We start from the raw sequence: 16,281 nt of genomic DNA, 5'->3' as shown, positions 1-16,281 counted from the left end.
GGTGTTCAGGAAAGATGATGGTCAACTGTATCATGCCGATCAGTATCTGAAATTTCTTATGAGCTGCTCCAAGGTGTGGCTCAATCTTCCATAGCTGGAAGCACCAGCTCCATGGGCTATGGCCATGGGCAGGTAGTTTGGAGTAGGTTTAGAACAGAGATTTGTAGTTTGCATAGGCCTATAAAGCAGCTTCATTTGTTACTCAAAATTTTGTCAAAGGATAAGAATAGTTTTCTGGGAAGATTTTATCAGATTTAAAAAGGGTTTCATGGGGCTGGGATTGTGGCTCAGCGGTAGATCGCTCACCTAGCACAGGCAGGACCCGGTTAGATCCTCAGCACCACATAAAAATAAAGGCATTGTGTTGTGTCCATCTACACCTAAAAAATAAATTAAAAAAAAAAAAAAAGAAAGAAGAGTGAAATTATAAAAAAAAGGGTTTCTGATACCCCACTCCCCCAATAAAACAAGGTTATGAAACCATGACCCTAGGGCTCCAACTCTCTTAGACTAAGAGAACTGATGAGAAGTGGAGGAAGGTGCTAAAGCGCTTAAGAGAGATCCAGGCAGGCTTGGGTAGGTGGTTCCGCGGGAACCACAACTCCCAGCGACCCGTCGGGCAAAGCCTGAGCTTATTGGCCCGTGGGAAGGACTTTCTCCTAACGTGACGCATTCAAAAGCCAATCATTAGGGGAATTGAGGAGCCGACCAGGCCCACACTCACCTATCAGAGGGCCGGGGGCCGATGCTTCCGGTAGCTGTCCAGGACTTCTCACTCACGGTTTTGCGAGGTGGGGCTGCCCGGGGAGATAGATTTTTCTATGGGGCAGTGAGACCAAAGGTACTTTGTCTCCTCTGCTTCCGGGCTTGGCGAGTGTGGGGAGGTAGGGGTGGGCTGTGAGGGAGTGGGACCGGCGCTTGGTGGGCAAAGACGGGGAGGAGATCCCGGTGCGGCGAGAGGTGCGGAAGAACAGGAAGGGCCCCGTGTGAGGGGCTTGGAGGAGGAGCACCGGGTTTAAACGAGTGAATATATTTCTTGTGGTTCGCGAATGATGTTTCTGAGACTGTCCTAAGGAAGTCTGGAATTTTTTAAAAAATGCTTTATGCATAAAGATCTTTATCACAGCGTTATTTTTGTTTGTTTTTGGTACCGGGGATTGAACTCAGGGGCACATATCCCAGCCCTATTTTGTATTTTACTTAGAAACAGGATTCACTGAGTTGCTTAGCACCTCGCTGTTGCTGAGGCTGGCTTTGGACTCGCGATCCTCCTGCTTCAGCCTCCTGAGCTGCCAGGATTACCCAGGGCCTTACTTAAAAGCCACCGCGCCCGGCTCACAGCGTTATTTTTAGTAGGATAAAATTGGTGACGACCAGGGGTCTCCAGCGAGTACAGTCTGGGCGCGGTGGTGCACACCTGTAATCCCGGTGACTTGGAAGGCCAGGATCGCGTTGGCAATTTATCGAGACTCTGTGTCAAAATAAAAGTATAAAGGACCGGGCCTGTATGAAGCTCAGTGAAAAAAAGAGTGAATTCAACAAATCATGTACTTTCACAAAAAATATTTATAAAACTTTTAATAACATAGAAAAAAATAATATATAATCTTAAGTAAGAAAGATGTTATACAGAGTTGCACAGTGTTAAATAAAATTTTGTAGGAGCCATTGACGTGAACGAGACTCCTGCACTGGGCCCAATAGACGGAACTAGTTTAATCAAAGTAGCTGAGTTTTAGTTAATTGAGGGAGGCTCTGTAACCAATTTAGCTGTAATCAATTACGTTGTCTCTATACTTCATTTCCTTTTTCTATAAATGCTGTCATGATGTTCTAAGGATTTAGCAGAACCTGTTCTGGTTCTAGGGACTGCCCATAATTTAATTTTTGTTCTGTTTATAGGAAATTTTTGTGGTGCTGGGGATTGAACCCAGCCAGGGCCTTGTGCATGAGAGGCAAGCACTCTACCAACTGAGCTGTATTGCAGCCCTGTTCTGTTTATAATTGCTCAAATAAACTTTTTTCTTTTTTCCTTTTTTTTTTTTTTTTAGTTCTGGGGGTTGAACCCAGGGCCTTACTTAAACCAGGCAAAGCACTTTATCAGCTCTTTTCTATTTTGAGATGGGGTCTTGCTAAATTGCTAGGCTGGCCTTGAAGTTATTAGTCTCTTGTTTCAGCCACACATGTAGCTGGAAATACACTTAAGTTGTCTATAAGGAGTCATACCTTATAGATAGCACATATAATACTAAATTTATCATATATTTCACCCACTTCTCACCCCCCTCCCCACTACTGGAGTTTGAACCCAGTGACTCTGTACTACTAAGCTACATCCCCAACCCTTTTTTATTTTTTTAAATTTTTATTTATTTATTTATTTTTAAAGAGAGAGAGAGAATTTTTTAATACTTATTTTTTAGTTATTGGCGGACCCAACATCTTTGTTTGTATGTGGTGCTGAGGATCGAACCTGGGCCGTGCGCATGCCAGGCGAGCGCGCTACTGCTTGAACTACATCCCCAGCCCCCCTTTTTTATTTTTTTGAGACAGGGTCTTGCCAGTTTGCCCAAGTTGTCTTCAAACTTGTGATCCTCCTGCCTCAGCCTCCTGAGTCACTTGAGATTAAAGGTGTATGCCACTGTGTCCTGCCTCTTCTCACTTTTGAAGCATTTCCTATCTTCTGTATCTTTGGTTAGTGGGTTCAGCATTTTCCAAGCTAAAAATCTGGATATTCTCCTTAGTTCTTTTCTCCTCTCATATGCTATCTGATATGATCTGTTTCCTCTGTTTTAGAAGCATCTCCTGAATCTGGCGCTCTTTCTCTACTGAAATTGCTACAAACTTGGTTCCCTTTCAGACCGTTGTGCCATTCCGACTATTTCATAGCTTCTTATGAAGCCTGACTCTTTTTTCTCAGGTCCATCCTGCGCATTGTCTTATGAATGTGTGCTGCTTCCCTCAGATTCCTCAGTCTGCCCTTTATGATCAAAGAGCTGAAGTTGGACAACTATATCCATATCAGATAGTATATGGCCTAAAATGCCTTGCTAATACATTTTGAGATAACTTTTTAATTTATTTTTTAATTAATTAAAAAAAGTTTTGGAGCCACCAGGTCCTTATGCATGCTAGTCAAGTGCTCTACCACTGAAGTGCATCCCTAGCCCTGGGAAGAACTTTCTTTTTTTTTTTTTTAATATTTAGTTTTTAGTTGTAGTTGGACACAACACCTTTATTTATTTTTATGTGGTGCTGAGGATTGAACCCAGGGCCTCGCACTTGCTAGGCAAGCGCTCTACCGCTGAGCCACAACCCCAGCCCATGGGAAGAACTTTCTATACACACTGAAGACTGTGGCAAGTCTTCAAAAGTTTTTGAAGAAAAGAACAAAATATTCAGAGCTGTCCTTTCCCTCTTCCACCACTGAGCTACATCCCTAGCCTCTTTTTTTATTTTTAGTTTTTAATTTTTGAGTCAGGGTCTTGCTAGGCTGGCCTTGAACTTTCTGTCCTACCACAGCCTCTGGAGAAGCTGGTATTACAGGCATGTACCCCAGTTCCCAGCAGAGTTATGCTTTGTAGAAAGATTAATCTGCCTGACAACACATAGCATTCAGGCTCTTTTGGAAAGAAGAGACTAGAATCAAGGACACTTTTCCTTGTTCTACCCTAATAAAAAGGGAAAGGTGGTCAGGTCCTGGTATAGCATAGGCAGAGAAAAGAATGGACCAGATTTTTAAATTTATTGTTAGGTTTCTGAGAAAAAAATGTCAAATATTTTCTTGTTATTAAAGATAAAGACAGTATAATTTATTTTTCCAAAAACTTCATTGAATTTATTATCATGTTTTCCCCGGTTTATTCACAAATTCTTTTCTTGTGCTACTCTGTCCACACACACTCTAATTACATTAGACTAAATTAGGTGGCCTAAAATATGTCAGATAAATTGCCTTTGATACATTTAGTCCATTAGGAATTTTTCTGTCCAGGAAAATGTATTATGCATTATTTATCAATAAAAGACTTTTAAAAATACATAAGTGGATATTAGGGAAAACCATATATTACAGAAGACCAGTGGGATAGAGATTGCTGTTTTTGTCATTAGCAACGACAGGGGACTTATTTCTCCATTTAGCAAGCCACTGCAGAACCATTTAATCTGACATCATGTGTAGAAGCATAACAGACCAATTATTCTTAGTACAAGATCCTAAAAGCAAGCATGAAGCTAATAAAGAAGTATGAGAAGTCATTTACAGAAGAGTTAAAAGCAGATTACCAGGCTGTTTGGCAGAAAATTCATTTCTTTGGATTTAGAATCTGAAGACAGTTTCTCAAGTTCTGTCTTTGACACTGGCTGCTCAGTAGAACAGGCTGAAAGGATTCAGTGACAGGGATGGCACTGGTGGCTTGGTGAGAGTTGCTTTGGATGAGAAATTGGTAAAGGAGGGGATTAAGAAGTGAGTGGTAGGGCTGGGGCTGGGGCTCAGTGGTAGAGCACTCACCTGGCACGCTTGAGGCACTGGGTTCAATCCTCAGCACCACATAAAAATAAAATAGAGGTATTGTGTCCACCTACAATTAAAAAAAGAAGAAGAGGAGGAGGAGGAGGAGAGTGGTTAAAGAAATGACTTTTCCAAGTTAGATGATTCTTTGATGGAATTTCAAAATGTACTTGGCAATTTTTCACTCTTAAATTGAAGAATATTTATTTATTTTGCAAAAGTGAAAAAGGACTTTATGTGGGGTCTTAGGAATTGCAGTTGGGGAAATGCAGGTTTACTTAGCTATAAATCAGTGTTTCAAAGAAATTAAAGAATAACATTCTTTTTGGGGGTTGTGTGCCGGGGATTGAATTCAGGTACTGGGGGATTACACTCAACCACGGAGCCACATCCCCAGCCCTATTTTGTATTTTATTTAGAGATAGGGTCTCATTGAGTTGCTTAGTGCCTCGTCATTGCTGAAGCTGACTTTGAACTCGTGATCCTCCTGCCTCAGTCTCCCTAGCTGCTGGGATTATAGGCGTGTGCCACTGTACCCAGCAAGAATAACATTGTTTAAAGAAGAAATTTAAAAAATATTTATTTCAAAGTGAATATTCATATTTTTAACTTATCCCAATAGTATTTCTTATTACTGACCTTATGTGTCATAAATATGTATGAACACATTCAAGTTCAAAGATCCTAGAATGATGGTTAGTAGAGGTTGAGATATTCAGCCTTCTAAAAGGTTGAAATCCCATTAATGCCAATGTAGCCTAAGTATAAATTCAATAATTGTTAACATTTTGTTATATTTGTTTTATCTATCTATATAAAATTTTTTTCCTAAACCATTTGAAAGCATGTTCTACATATCTTGAAACTATCCCAAATACTTCAACGTGTATCCTCTAACACATTTAATAAAGATTAACAAGTCTACCGTCCCTTTTTTTTGTGTGTGTGGTGCTAAGGATTGAACTCGGAGCCTCACACATGCTGAATTCGTGTTCTACTGCTGAGCTATATCCCTCGCTCACATATCTTCTTAATCATAATTCTTCAGTTGTAAAAATACATTTTTGGGGGACAGAAAATTTTATATCCTCAATTCAAAATCAAGCCAAAGTTTTTACATTGTGTTGTCTTAATTCAGCAGTCTCTCTTTTTAATTTTTGTCTTTATATTTTATTTTTTTGTAGTGCTAGGGATGGAACCCAGGGCCTCATTCATGCTAAGTAAATATTCTACCACTGTGCTGCCTCCCCAGCTCTCAGTAGTCTCTTAATTTACAACATTATTCCTGTCTTTTTATCCCCCTACAAGACTGACCTGGGTCCAAGTCAGTTATCTTAAATAGCCTATATTCTGGATTTTTAAAATTATTTTTTCATGGTGTAACTTTCCTTCCTGATCATTTCAGATAACTTTTATCACAAAGGATGGAGTTGGGAAAAGGAAAACTGCTCAGGACTGGACTGAATGTGTTGTATCAAGCAATACACCCAAACCATGGCCTTGCCTGGACGGATGGGAATCAAGTATTTCTGACTGATTTACAGCTTCACAGTGGAGAAGCCAAGCTTGGGAACTCCAGAGTCATTGGACAATTTGAACATGTCTGTGGGCTATCGTGGGCCCAGTCAGCAGCAACAGCTGACATGCCCACTCTACTTGCTATCCAGCACAAGAAGCATGTCACTGTGTGGCAGCTGTGTCCCAGCACTGTGGGGTCAAGCAAATGGTTGGTGTCTCAGACCTCTGAAATTAGAGAATCACTTCCTCTCCTTCCCCAGGGCTGTGTGTGGCACCCCAAAAATGCTGTCCTGACTGTGATGACTTCACAGAATGTCTCTGTTTTCCCTGATGTTCACTGTGACAGTTCCCGGATAAAAGTGGACATCAACACTCAAGGCCGCATTCACTGTGCATGCTGGACCCAGGATGGCCAGAGGCTAGTGGTTGCAGTAGGCAGCAGCCTTCATTTTTTTATTTGGGATAGTCCTCAGAAGATTCTTCACAGGTCCTCCTTGTGTCCAGTGTTTGATGTGGACAGCTCCATCTGTTCCATGAGAGCCACTGTGGACTCACAGGTTGCTATAGCTACAGAGCTTCCACTAGATAAGATTTGTAGCTTAAATGCATTGGAAACCTTTGATGTTCCACTTAGTGGTGAAGATACTCATCTGCCTACTTTTCCAGTTATTGATGAAATGCCTTCTGTGGATAAGGGGGAAATTGCTTCTGAATCAAATTCTGAAATATCAGTTTCTCCTTCCTTTTCAGAGCCCTTGGATCTAACTCATATACATTTCAACCAAGCTAGGTCTGAGGGGAATTCTCTTATTTGCTTAAGACAAAAGGACTACTTGACAGGAACTGGCCAGGATTCTTCACATTTGGTCCTTGTGACTTTTAAGGAAGCAGTTACCATGACCAGAAAAGTGACCATTCCAGGCATTTTGGTTCCTGATTTAATAGCATTTAATCTTAAAGCACAGGTAGTGGCAGTGGCTTCCAATACTTGTAATATAATTTTGATCTACTCTGTCATTTCATCTTCTATGCCAAACATCCAGCAGATTCATTTAGAGAGTAATGAAAGACCAAAAGGCATATGTTTTTTGGCAGACAAATTATTAATTTTGGTAGGAAAACAAAAGTCCACTGATTCAGCATTTCTTCCTTCTTCAGAGTCTGATCAGTATATCCTTCGTCTGATTGTTAGAGAAGTATTGTTGAAAGAAGAATCTTCAGCAACATCTAACAAAAGCCAGAGTGCTACTTCTATTTGCAGTGCTCTGTTAAATAGGAAAAAATTGATTAGAAGTCTTTCCTCAGATTTTTGCCACCAAAACAGAGGGCTTTTATTAACAGCTAATACTAATAGTCAGAATAAAAGGCCTGGAAGGCCCCTTATTAAAGAAATCAAAAGTCTCCCATCCAGTATCACTGATGATTCCATTGCCCTGGAAACACTCTCAAGGCCCAGCAGAACACCAGATCACTCCAGCACACCAAAACCTCCTGATGTGTTTCAAAAAGAGAACTTACAAAAGGAAAATGAAACTTACCAGCTACCTAAGGAACTGGGAATTTTATCTAGAAACCTGATTGAATTGCAACAGTATCTTTCTGAACTCATGGATTTTGTACATAATGGGAAGAAATCCTCTCCAGTGTATCCACTCTCTAAGGATCTCCCTTATGTTCACATCATTTACCAGGTAACTGCTCCTTTGAGGAGCTACCACTTTACATAAAAGCTGCTGCATCCAGTGCAAGAACTTTTAATGAAAAAGAGGTACTCTAACTGAACTTCACTAACCTGGGCATGTATATTACAAGCAAGGTGATAAACCTTTGCAGGTTAGCCTACCAAAGAGATAGGCACACATAACCAATATATGCTGTGATTTTATCTTGTGTTTGGTGTGAAAAAATGAACGACTACACTTTGGCAATTTATATGTAGGAAAAAAATTGTTATTTTGTTAGGGAAACCTTTTCCTTTTACAGTGGAGACATACAGATATTTAAAAATGTGGGATGGGGATATAGCTCGGTTGGTATAGAGTAGCTTGCCTTGCATGTACAAGGCCCTGGGTTCAATCCACAGCACCACCAAAAAATAAAAAATAAAATGTTTTGGATGCATCTCTATTCATACGTATGCAAGTACATATTATTATTTAGGTGGGATTATATCGTACATGTGGGTACTTTATTGTGGATACTTCTTTCCACATTGAATATGGCCCTAACCCATCCTCCCCATAATCCACTTTCACCAGCAGCTTAATGTGTATCCTTCCATGTTTTTCTTCATACTCATATAATCTAACACAGATCTTGTATACATAGATATATACTGTATATGTGCAAGGGGTGGTTTGTCATTGTTTTGCAAAAATAGTCATATGGTGCACTCCATGCTGAGTATGCTATTTTTTTTTAAACATGTACACAGAATTTTTCTGAAGAGTATATATAGATAACAAACACCTCAACCTCATTAGCCATTAGAGAAAAGCAAATTAAAATCAGAGTGGACTATTACTACACTTCAAGTTAGTTTTCTGAGACAAAAGAATTTATTTGTTGCTTAGCAATATAGAGTTTTGACATTGAGTAAGTACAATAGCCTATCTTGGTGGAAATTCAGTGTTTTGACTGGGTTTTATGTTGCTTTATATGATAAAAGCTAGATTGATTCTTAAAACCCAGAAGAATTTTATCAGGTTCTAATGGTCTCAGTTTCACATAGTGGGTGAAATCATATATGTTCAAGTCTTGGTGAAGTTTTCCTTAATATAATTCTTTTTTTTAGATTCTCTTCCAAGATTTGTTATATTCTCTGAATCTGAGATTTTATGCTTTTCGTTAGATCTCAGGAATTCTCAGAAATTGCCCCTGTACATTCAGCTATCCCCTTGTTGATCCACATTCACTTTGTTTTCCATCAAGGGCCACTCCAAACAGTGCTGAAACAGTGTATGTGTCCATTTGGTTTAGTACTTGTATTTATGTTGGATTGGTTCCCAGAAGTGGAGGTGTAAATTTGAAGACTATTTATGTTTCTGCTTTTGATAGAACTGCAAGATTGCCTTTTAGAGATTTTCTTTTAGGGGCTACAGTTGTGGCTCAGTGGTAGGTAGAGTGCTTGCCTAGCATATGTGAGGCCCTGGGTTTGATCCTCAGCACCACATAAAAATAAATAATAAAATAAAAATAAATCCAATCTAGGGACTGGGGTTGTAGCTCAGTGGTAGATCTCTTGCCTTGCATGAAGAGAGGCACTGGGTTCAAATCTCAGTACCACATAAGAATAAATAAATAAAGATATTGTACCCATCTACAACTAAAAAAAATATTTAAAAGTAAATCAATTTAAATATATATTTTTTAAAATTTTCTTTTTTTAATATTTATTTTTTAGTTGTAGTTGGACATAATACCTTTATTTCACTTATTTATTTTTATGTGGTGCTGCAGATCGAACCTAGGGTCTCTCACGTGCAAGGCGAGTGCTCTACTGCTGAGCCACAACCCCAGCCCCAAAAGATTTTCTTTTAACTTTACAGTGCACTATCTCACACCCATCAGCAACGTATGACTATCCTTTTCCTCACATCTCTCCAATCTGATCAGTGTGAGGTGTTGTTTCACTTATTCATGATTAGTGAATTTAGTGTATTTTCATGTTTTTTTGCCAGTTGAATGTGAATTGCTTGTATTTATTTTCCTTATTAGATTTAATAGATATTTGCAGCATGTTGATAGTGAAATCAACATGTATAAGCAGCATATAAATTACTCTTTTAATATTGGTCAAAAAGAGGTATTTTAATTAGTGTTTACTTAATATTACTACTGTACCAACTCAAGGATATATGTTTTTCAAAGAATAGTTTAAAACTAAATTTTAAAAAATTATAGGTAGAATTTTAGGGACCTTACTTTCTGCATTACAAATTTTTGTTTTTTAAAATGTTGATTATATCTTCCTTTTATAATGACAAAAGTAAGACAAAAAAAGCAAAATAATGAAAAGCATAGGACAGTGTACTCTCTTATAATTTCAAATGTTACATTTCATGAATTAAATAATTAGCTGCTTAGGACTTTTACAGTTTATTCATGTGACTTTGTTTACAAATGTTATTAGTATACATTTTTTGAGTGGTTTGCCCTACCATAAATGGAGTATAATTTATCTTTTTAAGTTGAAATCACATTTCTTAGCATTCAGAAAATGAATTGTGAAAATTTTAACAAAATAAATTAAGACACATAACTTACTTACAATACTATTCTTTAAATACTTGAATGAAGATATTATTTCAAATAATACATAATTAGAAGTAATTTTTCTTTATTTTATGTTTTGTGATTATGCTTTTGGGCTCTTAATGTGTCTTAAGTTAGAGTGATAATTTTAAAATATTTTTTTATACTCTAGGTATATTTGAAACCATTTCTAAAGAAGATTAATTTGTAATGACTTTTTACATTTTAAAAATGATTTTCCTTTATACTTTTTCTAAGCTAAGTGAATTTTGACCACAGTTTGTTTTATTTGTACAAATGCTCAGATATTTTACCATCTTTCTTTGCATTTTCTCCACTAAAGCAAGTGTGAAGTTTCTTAGTTCTTTCTAAAACAGGCAGGGAGTTGTTCCTCAGGATTGAATTGTGCTACTCTCTATCATCCTATAGTGTCATTGGTCACGTCCTAGGAAAGCCAGTTCCTAGAATTAGAGTTTAGAGAAAGAGGGAAAGTACCTTAGGGATTGTATTTTGTTCTGATCCTGTAGTTACATTAAATAATGCAGCAAAACTAAGAATACAAACAACAATAAGTGTTGATGAGGATGTGGGGAAAAGGGCACACTCTCACATTGCTGGTGGGACTGCAAATTGGTGCAACCAATCTGGAAAACAGTATGGAGATTCCTTGGAAAACTGGGAATGGAACCACCATTGACCCAGCTATCCTACTTCTCAGTTTATACCCAAAGGACTTAAAAACAGCATACTATAGGGACACAGTCACATCAATGGTTATAGCAGCACAATTCACAATAGCTAAATTGTGGATCCAACCTAAATACCCTTCCATAGATAAGTGGATAAAGAAAATGTGGTGTATATACACAATGGAATATTACTCGGCATTAAAAGAGAATAAAATTATGGCATTTGCCGGTAAATGTATGGAGTTGGAGAATATCATGCTAAGTAAAGTAAGCCAAACCCAAAGACCAAATGCCGAATGTTTTCTCTGATATAAGGAGGCTAATTCATAATGGGGATGGGGGGGCAAGGGAGGAACAGATGAATTTTAGATAGGGCAAAGGAGAGGGAAGGGAAGGCAGGGGGCATGGGGGTAGGAAAGTTGGAATAAGACAGACATCATTCCCTGAGTACATGTATGGAAACATGAATAGTGAGACTATACTTTGTGTACAACCAGAGACATGAAAAATTGTACTCTATTTGTGTAATATGAATTGAATTGCATTCTGCTGTCATATGTAACAGAATAAATAAAATAAATTTAAAAAAGAAATGAAAAGAAAAAGAATACAGCAAGAGCTCCTTAAGATTTATAACTGAAGTATAGTTGATAGTGATAATAGACAAGGATTTTCAAAAACTGTTTTACATTCTGTTCTTAAGAAATGTTAGCCCCATTTCTATTCTTTTTTTCTTTTTTCAGTTGTCAGTAGAACTTTATTTTTATTTATTTATATGCGGTGCTGAGAATCGAATCCAGGGCCTCACATTGCTAGGCAAGCACTCTACCACTGAGCCACAACCCCAGCCCACCCATTTCTATTCTTACGAAATGTTAGCCCTAGGGCTGGGGTTGTGGCTCAGGGGTAGAGCGCTGGCCTAGCACAAGCAAGGCACTGGGTTCTATCCTCAGCACCACACCAAATAAATTAAATACATTGTGTCCAACTACAACTAAAAAGAAAAAGAAATGTTAGCCCCACTGTTTTTGTAATAGTTTAGCAACATTTGTGTATTTGTTTATTTATTTGTTTATTTATTTATTTTGAAGAAACCTTGTTATATAGGTCCTGTTGAAAGAAGAGCAGTGCTTCTCTGCAATGGCAAGCTAAGGCTCAGTGCAATTCAGCAGATGTTTGGCCTCTCTCTCGTTGAAATGCTGCATGGTAGGTTAAATTCATAACACTCCTCCCTTTACCATCCGTTCTGTGGCTTCCACTGGTAACAGAAATGAGGTATACCAATCATTCAGTAATTTGCTAGTTAATTAATATCATTAATTGCCTAGTGTATAGCCAGCCTATTAGAGATAACACATGAAAATATTGATTCTGCCCTTAGGAAACTTACAGCCTAGCTGGAAAATTTAAATGTACACATGATAAGACTAGAAAAGTTACAAAGCAATATATAACAATGAAAAGGAAATCACATAGCAATCTCACGTATACATATTGCAGTAAAATGTAAAAAATCATAGCATTGCAGAATATTTCTTAAAAGAAGTTGTTCTGATATGGAGCAGGCATGGAGACATGAAGGACACTCTCAGATGGTATTTGATTGAGTGATACCCACATTAATCAGATGTGGAGCATGATATGCCTCATTTTATTTTTCTTTTAAACATAATCTTAAATGTTTTTAAATGGCCAAATAAAACATCATGTCACAGAATACATATATTTACATTGATTTAAATGTCCCAAGCACAATATAGTAGATTTTATTTGTTCATATAAATTAAGATTTACCATTGCATAAACATAGGAGCAAATATTAGTCTGCTAGAACAAAGGTTTAAGAAGTTATTCAGACATTTTGATATTAACACTTCTATATTCTTGTTAGGCTTCATTCTTTTAACAGTAGCCAACACACTGAACATAGAATATCATTTTATTTTTTTCCCGTTTAACATTGTAGTATTAGCATTTTTCTGTTTTGGCATTTGCATTTATGGTGTAGCTTCATAAATCACTTTTTTTTTAAAGTTAGTAGATATTCTTTTTTTTTTTTTTAAAGACAGAATGAGAGGGAGAGTGAGAGGGAGAGAGAGAATTTTAATATTTATTTTTTAGTTTTCGGCAGACACAACATCTTTGTATGTGGTGCTGAGGATCGAACCCAGGCCGCACGCATGCCAGGCAAGCACGCTACTGCTTGAGCCACATCCCCAGCCCCATAAATCACTTTTAAAAATTGTTTTGCAGTATTAGGAATTGAACCTAGGGCCTTGCGTATGCTAGGTAAGCATTCTACCACTGAATTACATCCCAGCTCTTTGTTAAACTTTTGGAACAGGGTCTTGCTAAGTTGCCTAGACTTCTCTCCTGTCCCAGTCTTCCAAGTAGCTGGGATTTTGGTCATGTATCACCATGTCCAGCTCATGATTCTCATTTTTAATGGGTAAGTTCATATTCCATTCTGAGCTGTTCTGTATCTTATTTTGTGATGTATTCTTTGACCCAGTTAGGTGGTTTTCAACTTTTCACCATTATAAATAACACTAAGAAAACCCTCTCTGCATATTTTATGTTATTCTTGGAAGTATAGATTTTCAGAAGTGAAATCACAGGGTCAAAAGGTGAGACACATTAGACTTAAAGGAACCAGAAAAGGTCCAAGCATGTGTTGTGGTCCCTAGGTTACCCCTGAAACAAACCATTCAGGATTATCTGGGCAACTATATTCTAGCTAGTCATTTCAATCTCCTTGAATGTCTACAGGTTATTATGGATCTACAAAATAATGAATGTTCCTCCATAGATTAACTGCTTCTCAGATTCAGATAGTTTCTTGAGAAACTGGTGAACAGCACATAGATAAGGGAGAAAACTTCTACATACAACCCTTAATGTATGTGCATACACAAACTTGTATACAGAGCACTGGGTGATAAATGCCTGGCCTGGGTGAAAGTGTATGTCCTTTAACTCTACCTAAGTGACCAGCTTTGGATGACCATAAGTCATTGACATCCTCTTCCTGCCATGTAACCTGACCCTCAGTCCTTTTAGCCCACCATTCTCTGTAAAATCCTATGATGATAAGGCTTGATATCAACTACTGTATTCCACTAAAAAAAAAAAAAAAAAAAAACACCTTATTTGTTGTCATCATTCTCTTTATAGAATTAGATATCCTAAATTGTCTTTGTTTATTTTACTTCACAGATTCCCACTGGATTCTTCTCTCTGCTGATAGTGAGGGCTTCATCCCATTAACTTTCACAGCCACCCAGGTAATCATCGTGAGAGATGGCATCCTGTCCAGGTCAGATGTCTCCAGGGACCCTCTTTCTCACAGTCAGGATCCTCTTCCTTCACCTGAAGTCTTTGGAGACCTTATTGCCCAGGGTTTACATACCACTGGCTGTTCTAATCATTTAGATGGCGCCGCCTGATATCTGTTTGCAGACTATTTGCTAGCTTTTCAAATGAGATCATGACAAGCAAGGTCGTTTTTGCACTGTGGACTCTCACTGGTGAGATTTGTACTGTCACTCAGGTGAGGCATTGCCATGGCTAGCTCTGCCACCTTTCTGCTTTTTCCTCTGGGCGGAGGTACTCTGCTTGATAGCAGAGCTTAGTCATTGTTAGATGGCTCAGAAAGTGGTTGTTTATGTATTCATGACTATGGTTTTGCCTAAGGGCAGAATTCCCAGAACAAAACAATACTATGGTGCCATGTGGATTGTTTTGTGGTTTATCTGAGCTTTGTGTCCCTTGCCCAAAGGAGTGTTAAAACTGTCTTAGGAGCACTTACAGTATACTTCAGTGCTGTTACAGTCTTTTTCTTGGTTTAGAGATGAGGGTGAGGAATGCCACTGGAGAGCAGATGCTCCAATGTGTCCTTTTTAACCTAAACCCAGCAGGAATCAGCAGAGTGCAAAGGAAGCCAAAAAACTGGTTTTTGCTCCCAGGGCTGCCTGCAAAAGGAGGTTATACTGGCATTGGCCTTACCTTCTGGGGTTTAAACCTAACCTTCTTGCTACCCTAAACAATTCTGACTGGCAAAGGCCCAGATACTGCTAAACACTGACCCTAGGCAACTTTTTAATGGAATTTTAAGCAATTTGACTCCTGAAGGGTCCTTCTGAACTTGGCCTGATGCTACTAGTACAGTACCAAGTACAGGCAAGGCCTAATACTTGTCACCATTCTTTTGTGTTTGTGTACAGGTGAGGTGCTGGGGACCAAACCCAAAGCCTTGAACTTGCTAGGCAAGTCCTATACCACTGAAACACACCCCAGCTCAACTTGTCACTTTGATTTTGATATCTTTCTTTTTTTTCCTTTAAAGTGTTAGAAACTAGCCTAGATGCTGAAAGTATTTCAGACAGTTGAAAATTTCACTGAGAATCTGAGATTGTTCTAAAAAGTACCAGTTTATTAGACTTATAGGTGAAGTACCAGCTTTGTAGAGTGGAAAGAGCCTGAATCCCTTCGGATGGATGTACCACTTTTCACTCTCTTCAGACAGAATCACAGATTGCAGGCATCTCAGCAGAGCACATTGATCAAGGTGTGGCAAGACAGAGCACATCTGCAGATAAGTTGTTTCAGCTAGAGAAGCTCCATTAGCGCATACATGGTTTCCCTTTAAAATTATTTAGAAAGAAAATATTTTGTGCCCTTGGGGACTCCTGTCTGTCTGTTACCATTTATTTAGATGGAGCTGGACAGGAAAGAAGCAAGGGTCCATTTTGTGGTTCACATGCATTAGACAGCTGCTGGGATAATGGAAGGAGAGGCCACTTGTCTGTAATCAGCAGCCTGAGAGTAGTGGCTCAGGACTGACTTGAGGCCTGGCTCCATTTGCAAAGGAGGTATCTGGGGTGTGATGAAATCACAATTATTAGAAAATCTAAAGAGGGGGACTAAGGAACCCCCGGATAAGATCAGTATGAATGCCTCAGGTGTGTGTTATAATTACCATTTCTTGACAGAGTCTTCTTGGTCTTCAATAAAGTCACTAATTGTGTTTGTGGCTGTTTTGGTATTTTCTTTGCAGTTGTTAATGGTATAGAGAAATGTTCTTGATTTTACATATGTGTATGTTGTTTTTGTGTTTCTGCTTCTTGTAAATATAGTCCAGAATATAAATTATATCTTTAAAACATCTGAATCCATGACAACTCTTATACAAAAGATGTTTCCTTGGCCTCTGCTATTAGTGTAGTCATTGGAACAATAGAAAACAACCCAATATTTGTTGGCTCTGGTGTTAGGGGAAGAAGAGCTAAATCCTTTAAATTGTTTTTG

General features: G+C 38.3%; 1 protein-coding gene across 2 annotated transcripts; it reads left to right on the top strand.

Annotated features, from left to right (window-relative positions):
• Window positions 1-757: 757 nt before the first annotated feature.
• On the top strand, window positions 758-16,000 carry Wdcp (WD repeat and coiled coil containing). Of its 2 annotated transcripts, none has more exons than XM_027937886.2 (4): window positions 758-791; window positions 5,919-7,722; window positions 12,066-12,180; window positions 14,191-16,000. In XM_027937886.2, the coding sequence occupies exons 2-4, from the start codon at window positions 5,938-5,940 to the stop codon at window positions 14,418-14,420; spliced, it is 2,130 nt and encodes a 709-aa protein (XP_027793687.1). In that variant the 5' UTR covers window positions 758-791; window positions 5,919-5,937; the 3' UTR covers window positions 14,421-16,000. The 2 variants fall into 2 exon arrangements, with proteins under 2 accessions (XP_027793687.1, XP_027793686.1); XM_027937885.2 differs by having other exon boundaries at window positions 764-841.
• Window positions 16,001-16,281: the final 281 nt, after the last annotated feature.

The sequence above is a fragment of the Marmota flaviventris genome, chromosome 14 (assembly GCF_047511675.1).
Source record: "Marmota flaviventris isolate mMarFla1 chromosome 14, mMarFla1.hap1, whole genome shotgun sequence".
Classification (NCBI taxonomy): Eukaryota; Metazoa; Chordata; class Mammalia; order Rodentia; family Sciuridae; genus Marmota; species Marmota flaviventris.
The sequence above is the reverse complement of the archived record's forward strand: the minus strand, read 5'-3'. Positions and strand labels throughout refer to the sequence as shown.

Bases quoted from the DNA above. Each gene is read 5' to 3' on its own strand.
- Wdcp (XM_027937886.2), top strand. From the start codon at position 5,938: ATGGAGTTGGGAAAAGGAAAACTGCTCAGGACTGGACTGAATGTGTTG. The intron at 7,723-12,065 runs GTAACTGCTCCT...TTTATTTTGAAG, and splicing joins ATGTTCACATCATTTACCAG to AAACCTTGTTATATAGGTCC. The intron at 12,181-14,190 runs GTAGGTTAAATT...TTTACTTCACAG, and splicing joins TCTCGTTGAAATGCTGCATG to ATTCCCACTGGATTCTTCTC.